The 12591-nt window shown below is 38.7% G+C and overlaps 1 protein-coding gene across 5 annotated transcripts in view; it reads right to left on the reverse strand.

The window, feature by feature from the left end:
• Positions 1 to 12591, reverse strand: part of LOC139969086 (polycystin-2-like protein 1) — a 40441-nt gene that overhangs the window by 10414 nt on the left and 17436 nt on the right. For 2 of the 5 annotated variants that reach the window (XM_071973852.1, XM_071973851.1), the window contains exons 11-16: positions 12091 to 12208; positions 11004 to 11194; positions 10363 to 10510; positions 9279 to 9380; positions 6605 to 6772; positions 5557 to 5646 (exon numbers count right to left, since the gene is read on the reverse strand). In XM_071973852.1, the coding sequence (XP_071829953.1) occupies positions 5557 to 5646; positions 6605 to 6772; positions 9279 to 9380; positions 10363 to 10510; positions 11004 to 11194; positions 12091 to 12208 (817 nt within the window). Of the gene's footprint in view, positions 1 to 1794; positions 2149 to 3627; positions 3682 to 5556; positions 5647 to 6604; positions 6773 to 9278; positions 9381 to 10362; positions 10511 to 11003; positions 11195 to 12090; positions 12209 to 12591 lie in introns of all 5 variants that reach the window. The other 3 variants (XM_071973849.1, XM_071973850.1, XM_071973853.1) reach the window with 3 other exon arrangements.

Here is a 12591-nt window from a genome sequence, read left to right on the forward strand (position 1 = left end):
AATAAAGAGATAAAAACCAGAAACATTCTAATTTTAAGCACTAGATATATATATATATAGATAGATAGATAATACACACAGATGTACTACTCTGGAATTGTGCAAAATCAATACATCAATCGTCGTTACATATAATCTTTATGTGTGTAATTTATCTGCAACTAGGTTAACAAAGTAGGTTTTTATTGCCCCCTTCTGCTTACTCTGGTTATTATTAAAGTGAAAAAGTAGAAAAGGAAGTCGTTATGTTTTAACACTCATTAAAGTCCATTACAAGCCTCGTGTCTATCAATGGCCATCGTCGCCATTTCGGCTCGCTTCGAATGAAAACGCAGAAAGTAGAATTCTCACGACGCCGATTAATCATAATTTTACGAGTCATAACTTTGTACGGTAATATGCCGGATACGTGTGCTTGAAATAGGAGAACAATTTAAGCCTGCGAGTGCACTTTATCGATATTAATGGGAGGAGAAAACTGTCATGAAACATCACCACGCTCACAGTTACAGATCTTAATGCACAATCTATCATCTAATTTAAGTGCTGTATCATCTATTCTCATTGTACATGTGTTCCATCACTAATGACTCAAGTCTCTCTCACCAAATTCAAAACAAGTTTATCATTTTCATTTATTTGATTTTTTGATTTTCATTTTGCATTCTTTTGTTTTCTCTCCCTATCTCTCTTTATTTTTTCTTTCTTACTTCCCATTGTCACACTGACTTGATAAACTGCCTTGAAAGTCAAAGATGATGACAGCATTTTACAAAATTTATTATTTTGACTCTTCCTGCGAGGCAATGGTTCCCTCCCAGCAGGATGTCAACACCTGCTCATTAGACTATGACGACAAATTTCTATCCGTTTTCTCTCTGTTTTGGTGATATTCGGAAAAGTTGCTAATTCGTAAATTGGTAGTGGTTTCCATTGAATGACGGCTACTTCTTTGAACGTTAAAATGAAGATGGTTGGAAAAAGTCGGGCGATGACAGATTAAAAAGAACTCAAACACTTTGATAGAGGTTGGCAAATTTTCTAATTATCGGTCGTGCTTAGAGATCGGAGGGAAGCTGGAAAGGGTTTTGCTCCGATAGGACTTCGAAAGTGTATCGAGTACGAAAGTAAAAACTTAAAATTTTCCTTTCCTTAAATGGTTTGCTATGTGGAGTGAAAGAAATTCCGAAATATGCTTTACTTGTCCCGTAATTGGTGAGAAAAGAACATCAACAATTTTAATAAGTTTTGTAACAAAATAACTATACAGTGAGGTTACTGTTGTTTCATACATTCAAATCAAATAATTGTTTATGTCTATAGGAAAATGTCCCAGAGAGTCTCGTTGCAATGGAGTATCAAAACTGAAAAAAAGTACTACAAGGGTATTAAATTTATTGTTCACAACTTGCTCAAATATTATGACATCATATTGAGATACTGGAAACGTTCAAGTTATGTTCAAAAATTTATATATATCTCATCACCTTGAAATTAGCAAATTTGAAAGCATTTTCAAAATATGCAAAAACATGATTTTATAAATGATTCTCCTGGGAGTTTGTAAATCTCCAACTTTCATGTGGTTTGCAATATTGAAGGGTCGCTCAAGATGAAAAATAAATCGCTCGACGACGTCTTATTCCAAACGCCCCTTCCACTGCACGGAAGAACAAGAGGGTATAATATGTACATGTTTCAATGAAGGAAAAAGAAGAAGAAAAAGGGACAGAGTGATAACTACTTCTACCACGGCAAAACGGTCGTGCGGTGTTTCTGATTCTTGCAACTTACGGCAACCGTGGTCCGACCGGAAATGGCCGAATCTGACCTTGGACTGAAGGCAGAGGCCCTACTTGGAGATGCAGGGGGAGTGGAAGCCACGGGGGTGTCTACACTGGACGATGCTCTTGACGTCCTCGATGATGGTGAGGTCACTCCGGAAGCAGCGGGTACAGCTCCCAAAGAGTGCCTCCTAGATGTGACCGACGAGGACCGGGAGGCCGAGGATTTGGCACGGGAGGCGGCTCTTGAAGCAGAAGATGAGGCTTCTGGATGATCTGGGGCGTTTATCATCGATGTCCTGGAGCCGGCGCGAGACAGGGTCTTCTCGAGCTCTACCAGAGGGTCGTCATCTTCAGTCTCCTCCTGATCATGATATATACAAAGTGAGTGTGTCCCTTTCTTTCTTAACAAAACTTGGAACTTTTTTTTGGGGGGGGGGGGGGTCATTGAGAGGGTTGCTTATTTACAGAGAGCTCAGAGACAAAAAATTTAAGATATAAAAAAAAAAGGCAGTGAGAAATGGCTGAAATATTCAAAGGCTTCACGGCAAGTGTCGAAGGGCGAAAAAGAGAAATATTAAGGGACGGAGAATGAAGCTAGTCACACGTACTACACTTCAATCGTTATGGAGAAAGAATGAAAGAGTAGCGTAGGATATCAAACGTTCCTCTAGGAGAGTTTTACAGCAAACGAAGATAAGAGGTCCCTTATAAAAGGGGGCTAAAGAGAAGATAAATGATGTGCCAAGATCAAAAAGTTGGCCGTGATTTGATTACTTGTGACAACTCCTCCTATCGGTGTGAAAGAAGCAGGCAGAGAAATGTTACTAGTTTGGAGGAAAAAGGGAGTGAACAGAATATAAAACAAGTCAGATTGTGGTGAGGAATGGGACGAGAAAAGAAAAAAGTGTACAGGTTTATTAAACCCAGAAAAAGGATATTTTTTGGTGAAAATGTCAAGAGGTCAACTTAGATCTTAAAAATGAGCTGAGTGATTAAGGAGCTTCACTGCAAGTGCCAGAGGAGTGAATCTAGAAAGAGACCTCCTGCAGATGTTTACTTCAAGGGTATGTTTTGCAAGACACACAGCTTTCGATACACACCGTCTTCTCTACAGTAGAGACTTTAAAATGGAACAAGGAATTAAGTTAGTGGAATCGGCAGAAATTGGGCAGAAGTTGAGGGTGCAAAAGGCAAAAGACGAGAAGTCACCGAGCGGGCTTGGTTAAGATGGACTTTACAAAATAAACCAGATCACGATATTTCACATTATGATAGAGAAAGAAAATTTTGGGGTTCTCAGATATTTAAAACAAGTTCTTTGTAAATTTACTGCCGACATGAAGATTCTCCCCCCACCCCACCCCCCACCATCCAACATGTCCATTTAGCTTCACTGATAACCATTGGAAGTCGGACAAAGACATCGCTCATCTTGTTAAGGTACAACTGAAATAAGATGAGATTGAATCAAACAAAACCAATTTGACTCTGGGGCTTGAAACCCATTTTAGCAGTTAGGTCAATGAGGTGCTTACAGTATCACAAACCACCACCCCATGTCCCCCAAACCACTGCTAATTGCTTTGAAAAGAGGGTATTTTTGTTGCCAAAAATGTCAGATTTTTCAATTTTTTGACCTGAACAATTAATAATTATAAGAAACTTGTGTACTAAATATACATCTCTCACACAGTGGCCCAAGCTGATACTAACTTGAGGCATATGGAGAACGTATGTGAAATTTCGACAAGTTGTATAATTTTTCTTATCGTTGATGACCAAAAGTCAGATAGATGTGCAGTTTGTGGTAGTGCCTTCACGAGAACAAGATATTACTTACATTTAATTCAAAGGCGACCTGTGAAACACTGCTCTTGCGTCCTGACTTGTTGGACTGTTACGGTAGCATGCGAAGAATATTTTCAGCATCAGCAAACGGTTTAATATAAAAAAAATACGTATCTTGTGAAATGGCTTTATATAAATTTTATCCACTTTCAAACACTCTGATTCCCTTTACAAAATACGAGATGGACATACCAGTTTGAAACAGCTAGTACAATCACTTGAAACAATGTATTTTATATTGGATTCTCTATTAGAAATGCAATATGAGGCCCTTTGACAATTTCCTATGTAAGCAGGGTTAGCATTTTATTAACGTGCTACTATACACAACGTTCTTTGATGAAAAATAATAGCAATATTGATGAGGATCATAAGGTCCAACGACCACATACATCCCTCTTGGAACCCTTTCCAACACTATCTTGATCCATCCATTGGATTCCGTTTCCACACTAACTGTACAAGCCACCCCTGAAGAGGGAATACAACCCACTAGGGCAGTGTGACCACACAAGGGCAGTGTGAACAAAAAGTCAAACTTTTGAATACAGAGTACAATACGTAAATGTTCTATAACAGATGCCAGAAAATCGATACAATGTCCTAGGGGCCAAAGCCATACACAGTCTAAACTTCCTTTTCTCAATAAAACCTGGTTGCACATCATAACTTTGTACCACTTCCCACCAGGGTCACTAGAGGTTAAAACAAATACTTATGCTCTTGTGTGAGCTCTTTCACAGGGTCCTTTTCTGAAACGCATCCAAGTGAAATATTTACTGGACAGATCCATAGGTATTACAATGCAGTACCCGTCGACTTACGACAATTATACCGCAGTATTGCGATGGTGCAGAGTGTGTGCAGTGTAGAGTTAATTTAACACACAGAAAATAACCTTCTCCCCATCCCTTACCCTCCCACCCACTCCCCCCCCCCCACCGGCCTTGTTCCAGTTTAGGTGATACATCACTCAGTGAGAACATAAAATGAATGTGCAGACTTAACACTCCACATTATTGGACTTATTGGACTTAACACCCCACATTAATTAACACTCCATGATGCAACAGTTTCATTCGACTACCAGTGTTCACGCGATGACAAAAGGCACGAATGATACCTTCCAACCACTAAGGAAGATTGAGTACTGTATGTGTCAGTCTTTGAACCTGTAGGTCATAGTGCATACATAGGTAAACACTCTTGCTTTCTCTTCCATGTCATTCAGCTTCGCTTCGTGATGACAGGCAAAGGTCTTACGGTACCCATAGTCAATACTACCGTTTGGAAATGTCAAGGACAAGCACATGACCCCTTCTCCACCTCCCTGCCCACCCCCTCCATCCCATGTCCCAGAGGTAAAGGGTATTAATGTAAGGAAAGATATTAATCTCTGAATTCCTTGACATTCAATGTATTAGGGAAAGAAGAAGGGAAGACAAATATATCAATTATATGTATGTCACTTCCAGTATACTGTGTAAAAGAGTATACAAGTATCATTACATCTGAGACGATATTCAAACGATATTGTAAGGTTACACAACACACGCCAAGGATTCCCAAGAGAAGATAAGTAGGTTTATTATAAAAGACTGTTATGAAGTTAATACCACATCCTATCTGAGCTTGGAGTTGGCAATCCATTCATCATATTGATCTCAGATCAATATTCAAACCCCATTCTAGAGTCAACGTAACATAATGGAGACACTGTTAGTTTGTCAAGACCACTCGTGAAGAATACATCTGATCATATTTAAGTGATGATTATTATTATTTTGTTTAAATCTCTTCCAAGAACTGTTAGGTGTACTGATGTGATGTTAACATTATTCAAGGTTAAATCTCTCAATCCACACTGTTATAATGTGTGATGATAGCGGTGGTGCACACAGTCCTTGCTAGTGTTTTATACCTGTATTGACTGAACCGACTGTTGGGAGGCAGATCGGCTCAGGCCACGTTTGGTCCCGGGAGTTCCCGGCTCCGAAACTTCTCTGATGTCCTTCACAAACAAAATTGTGAGAAGACAAAATTTAGAGACGACAAAAAAAAAGAAAAAAAAAAAAAGGGAAAATGAAGCATACGTATTGCCATGAACAAGCAATCTTCAACGGTTACAGTTGATGTCAGCCAGGGTTGCCATGGAAATGAACAGTGAGTCACACTATCACAAAAATAATCCCTGGCATGGTACAGACAGCAACAGGGTTGCCATGGTTATGGATGTAAGTCACGGAACACCAAAGCGATCACTTCAGCTATGATCGCCATGGCAATGAATAGCAAGTCACAGTAACGCATGTAACCGCTTAAACATTACACTTCATCACACTGTTGTTGCTATGGGAATGCAAAATAGGTGGTTTCCTTGTACCTTACACAACCCTAACATCACGCAACCAAAGCTGTCCTCCTTAACTTAGCCAATCAAACAGCTGCAGTGGTACGAACCTTTAACAAAAAGAGCTTGAGGAGTAAAGATGAGAAAGACAACTTTGGTTACTTTGTACAGGGACGAGCCTGGGGTAAAAAAAAATATCACGGAACTTTGCACAAATTGCGGTATAGGCTCCAGTTTGCGTATCCTACAGTGTGTTAGGATAATAGTTTTTAGTCCAGGTAGAAAAGAAATCACAGATATTTCGCAAATTCGCGGAAAAAGCTCATGCCTGTTTGTAGATCACATGATACCCGGAAAATCACCATTTTCTTCCAGGTATCAAAAAAGTGAGGGCTAACCCTCCCAACATGGTGATAACAATTGCAAGGTCTGATCCCACTTACATTCTCAAATTTGAAAAAGGCTCAAGCGTCGGCATGCTGTAAAAGACATTTCTTCTCTCTCTGAAGTACAGATCTGTGACTTCAGATCTGCGAGTTGTCACGACTCGATTAAGCATTCACCAGAAAGGTGAAGCCAAGCCTACCTGGCCAACAGTCAGCAAACGGCTAGAACTTACCCCGAGTCTCGACTGGGAAGTGGTCGGACGTGAACGCACCGCACTTCCTGCCCTGGGACTGGTCGCGCTTGTTCGACCTCCACGGAGGGACGCATCCGAGCCCCAACGTTCGAATTCTTCCCGGACCAAGTTCTCCATCTTGCTCTTCCTCTTCTGCTCACCGTCGTCCTGGAGAGATGAAAAAGGAGAGACGGTTGCTCATTTTGAGGGACAAGAGCACACTGATAAGTGTACACAGACATTATAATAATTATCAAAAGAAAAGTAAAGAACTGTTTCGTAGATCAATGAAATCCACGCACAAGTAACACAGTTTCAGTTTAAGATCAATCGTAGAAATGGATAGTAAAATGAAGGTGTAGGACAACAAATCATGGTGCGTAAAAAGTGACAGCTCTGTTGATGAACGTGTCAGAGGTAAAGGTGAACACCTCTCTTCCCCCCCCCCCCCCCTTCCCCAAACCCCTTATCCCCAGATTCTCAGAAGTTTGTTGCCAAGACACATGGTTCATACCAGAGCTTTCATCACAGAACTTTGGCAAACTCAAAATGTCAAGTGATCTTTCAGCGTGTGTTTGTCATGTGACCCTTGAAAAGGGTATTAATTAATTTTTATGTCAGTTTTGAAGACTCTGAAATCTGCCTCTTTTAAAATAATATGGTTCCAGTGTCAAAAACGACTGTACTATACCATCTTTAAACTGTATAACAATCTGAGCACCACTTTGCATAGCAATTAGTGATGCCATACAGAATCGAATATTCCCTGGACAATGGGCTAGTGCATAATTATCACGTCATCGAGGTGAGGAAAATATCGTTACACTGGAAAACAAAGATGTATAGTATGCAGCAGTGAAGAAACAAACTTCATGCCTGTATTGTCACACTGTTGTATGTCGAAAGGTATCATCGCAAATGTTGACAACATTTCTTCTCTAAATATTTGTACTGTACACAAGAAACAGCAAAAGGGTTTTTTCACTTCTCTGGAAGCCACCTCCCTTTATCTTTATAAATAGCTTCACTGACAGGTGTACAGGAAACGTACTATATTTATAAGAGTAGTGATGATGACATCTCAATAGAAAGGTCTCTTTGGCATGTCTGCAAAGTAGGTTAACAGGAAAGAGATGACCCAGATGTGAGGGAGAATGTCTACCCTGTATGTTTTATTTATTTGTTTTAATTTTCTTTCAAAGGGGGCCGAAGAGGTCCCCATCTGGACTGCCCCAAATACAAGGGAAGTGGCAACTTTACATCTTTTATTTGCAGGGCTGTTTTTTTTCTTCAGACACTAGATACGTTTGAAGAACTAAACATGAACGTTACAGTAGTAGTAAAAAAGAGGTTTCTGTCAATTTCAGCGCTTGTTCCATTTTTCTTTACCAGTTCACTGACGATGAAAGATTCTTGCTTTGATATGATGGACTGAGTACAAACCTAAACAGCTCTGGATGAATAACAGTGTTTAAAGTTTGAATATCCCAAGGACTGATGCTTGGACCCTTGCAAATAATTGATACAGCAAAACCCACAGCAGATCAACACACTCTTCAATATTTCAAGAACATCACTAAATTTGAAAGGAACATATATACTGCTTTTAGATACCAATCTTGTCCAACTGCATCAACCAACTTGCCTCAAAAAGAATGAAAACTGTACAATAAACTTCCAAAACTTTTTCAATGACGTTTAAACAAATTATCACAATGACACAGATTTAGTAATGTGCTGGACCAATCGATAACAATGGTGCGAATTGTGTTAACTAATTTCTTAAGAAGGAGAAGAAGAAAGGAGAGGAAATAATCTTATTTCTTTGTCTCGAGTAACAGTTAGCTTGATCATTTGACAGACACTTCAAGGATTCCACGACTGAAACGGACGAGAGGAAAGTTTACTCTTGCTATCTCTTTGAAATTTTCTCGTTTTTCAAATAAACAAAAAGAAAAAAAAAACAAAGATATTTTATGAAGGTTAATATCCCTATCCAAATATCTATCTATCATGCTTCATATTTACACTGTCGGAGAATTATGAGCGATAATTCTGCCATGCAATCCTTTCACTTTACCCTCTAGCACGGAAAGATGAAGAAACCTGCATTATTTCATCTTGGAGGAGAGATGAGTTACCATCTCGGCAAAATGACGTATTTTCCTTTACTTTCTGAACTTTTATGTCAAGAATATCATTTATACAAAAAAAAAATTATATACAAAAACATATCATGCTTCCAATTTTTCTCTTCAGATATGAAAGTCGTGGCTCCCAGCAGTGAGAATTAGATGCGCTACAATTCTCGCCGATGATTGGCCGAGAAATTGTCGTGGAAAGAGTTAGGAGAAAATTCTTACCATCAACGATTCCAAACAAATGATTCTACCGTCATACGTGAAAATATCGAATTGTTTACTACCCATAAAATGGACTACGCAAAATTGATTATCGATTTACGTCCTTAACTTGAAGGATGGTAAATAGAGAGAGCCAAAGGAAGTTATTGATTACAAAAAAATTGTTAATTAAGGAATAGTTCGGTGAGCGATGCGAAAAGGTCTTACTCGATGGTGCAATTGGAAGGAGAAGGGAAAAAAGGAGCAGGAAAAGGAAAAGATAAACGGCAAGATTCTGTGCTGGTGCTGATGTGGTTTCACACGATCTCTACCTCGTCATCACTATACCCAGAGGCTGAGGTGGAGGCTCTTGACATCTGAGGCAGGGAATCCCTGTTCATCTCACTTTTGTAAACCTCTTTTATCTCTCTCTCCTTCGAGAGAGGTAAAATAGACGCATAGGGGAGAGGGATGACATGAAAAACTATTAGCTTCTTTCCTCAAATTCTTACGTTGAAATGGAGTGAGCAACTTTTCTGATGTCGGTGCTTTTAATCCAAAAAGTATTTTTTACGACAAAAAGTGACAATGATGAAATGAATTAATACAAACTAATGTGGAAGGGAAAAAAAAAACCTCTTTTTCACTTTTAACGATTCAATAACAAAACGGACTATTTAGAAGGAAAGATATTCTATAATATTTAATATTTTAAAGTGATTGATGCAACACAGAATGATGTGTACACAAATTACCAACTGCCTTAAAAAAAAAAAAAAATGCAAAATTAAAGGAATGAATATTTTGACAAAAACAAGAAAAATAAAGGATTTCATAAAAAAGGAACTAATAAGAAAAATTGATAATCAAGTTCTGGAAAGTTTCCTCCCTCGTGACCGAGTGTGCAGGTCATTTTATATATGTCACGAAAGGTGTTAGGATCATCCACTTAATTTGGCACTGTCAAAATATCAAGTTTTGTTCAAGGGCAATTTAGGAAAGACCAAAACTGGTTGTGCACATATCCTTCATGATTTATTAGCCCTAGAAATTGACTGTTACACCTGTACCCTGTACTGGGGGGGGGGGGAGGGTTCGTCCATTGTAGAAGTCGAAGATTTTGAGAACAATAATCTTACAAATGAAGTAGTATAATTCTTCCAACGGCCTATGGCTAAACCTACGCATTGGTAAATAACATTTTAACAAATTCCTGAAAACACAATGGTCACTGGTTAACACTTCATTAAATTACAACTAATTCTTCTTGCACTTTTAGGGTAAAGACAGCTGGGCATCTGTGTCTATTCCTCTTTAAAGGGGAATTACGGATTCTGGAAAAAAGTACCAGTGGAAATTTGGAATATCTGCCATCTTCAAGTTAATCAAATTAAATTTTTCTTCACCGAGTCTTACCTCTGTGATACTATCTAAGAGTTTGTTCATGGTCTCTCGCCTCTGTGCCTTGGCCCTCTCCATTGCCTCGAGCTTCACCAGGACCGCATCGATCTTGGACACGATGCTGCCGATGGAATGCTCCATCCTGTCCACGCGTCGGCTGAGCCTGTAACAGGAGAAGGAAAGAGATTGCTTCAACGGTTAATTCTACGCATATCAACGACCAGCTGGTACTGGGGGTCTACAGGCTGTAGATGTATAGGGTGGTTTAATCCTCCTTCTTCCTAGCATTTCTTATTTAAAAAGCCAACATTTCATGCTTATCCCTAGAGTAACATTTCTCTCAAGGAGGGACAAACCAACCGTCATATTTAGCGCATACAATGTACAAATGTACAACATCTCTCCCACATTATACACAGAATACAATGTGTATTCTGTGCTTGTTTTTGTCTGTATTCTGTGCTTGTTTTTGTCCCTTCTGTTACTGTTACTTGTCATTTAGCCTTTAAAGAAGATCCTGCTAGGATCGAAACGTCAGGCCAATTTACTTTTACACATTCTCTTACACAGGCTCTCTAGTGGATAAGCAGTTTGCCAACAGTTTTATTTTACATTATAAAATTGGCTACATTTTTTGAAATAGAGGGCGCCCTTACACGACAAACTCCTCGTAAGAGACGGCGGCTCCCCCCCTCCGTCCTCCTCCTTTGCCGCCCTCGTCATCGTCGTAGTCGCTCTCGATGCTGTCGTTGAAGCTGACCCTACTCTTGCTCCGTGCGGTCGACGGCTGGTTACCAGTCGTGATTTGGGCCTCTTCCAATTCCGCTAGCTGGTTATTCAATTCAGTCTGCAGAGAGAGGAAAGATCATTTTTTAATTTTTTATTTAAAGTTATTTTCAAATTGGACTTTTATAGTAAGTGAAATGTAGAGATATTGCAGAGCAGATATTTATGTGAATTCTGTCTGTGTTTAATCGTAGACAAGTCAAACGATTAATCAACAACCAATCTCCGAACCAACCAATGAATGAACTGATCAATTAACCAACCAATCGATCAATCCACCAAATCAATCCACCAAATCAATCAATACAACCAATCAAATCAATCCATCAGTCAATACAACCAATCAATACAACAATCAAATCAATCAATACAACCACTCAAATCAAATCAATCTATCAATTAATCAAATCAAATCAAGCAATAAAACCAAATCAAATCAATCTATCAGTCAATCAAAACAACCAATCATATCAATACAACCAATCAAATCAATCCATCAATCAATACAACCAATCAATACAACAATCAAATCAATCAATAAAACCAATCAAATCAAATCAATTAATCAATACAACCAATCAAATAAATCAGTACAACCAATCAAATCAATCAATACAACCACTCAAATCAAATCAATCTATCAATTAATCAAATCAATCAATAAAACCAATCAAATCAAATCAATCTATCAATTAATCAATTCAACCAATCAATACAACCAATCAAATCAATCAATAAAAAATCAATCAATCAATACAACCAATCAAATCAATCAATACAACCAATCAAATCAACCCATCCACTCACCAAATCAATCAAATCAATCAATACAACCAATCAAATCAATCAATACAACCAATCAAATAAATCCACCAACTCAATCAAATCAATCAATGCAACCAATCAATCAACAAGTCAATCAACCAATAAACTGCTTTAATGATAATTCCTCGCTACCTTTTGTCCCTCCAAGTCCGCTGCCATCTTCATCTGTTCCTCTGCATCCAGGATACGGTCGCCGTCCACATCGTACTTGGCAAAGACGGCTTCAATCTCCGCATCCGCGTGACCACGGCTGTGAGACAGCAAAAATAAATGTCAACAGAATTTGAGACAACCATCTTAAACTAGATATTTATAGATCACTTTAAACAGTGCACACGGCATTTATAACCTCTTCAAAGCGGTTTGCTTCAAGTTCAAATATAAAGTATCATGTTGAATCTCCTTTCATATGCTAAAATAAAATGAAACTCTAGAAGCATTTTCCACCAGAACAAAAAGTATTTTGTATTATCCTTCCATATACAGATGCTATCAAGTAGTCCCACTCTGCCAAATGATTCAAATGAAGGTGATAGTTGGCATAGCCGGGTTTCTGAAAAAAACAACCTTGTCACAGAATATTTATAAGCAACTAAGGCAAGGCCGACAGATACATCTGCTAACGGCGAGCAG

This window comes from Apostichopus japonicus, chromosome 6 (genome assembly GCF_037975245.1).
Source record: "Apostichopus japonicus isolate 1M-3 chromosome 6, ASM3797524v1, whole genome shotgun sequence".
NCBI classification, from domain to species: domain Eukaryota; kingdom Metazoa; phylum Echinodermata; class Holothuroidea; order Aspidochirotida; family Stichopodidae; genus Apostichopus; species Apostichopus japonicus.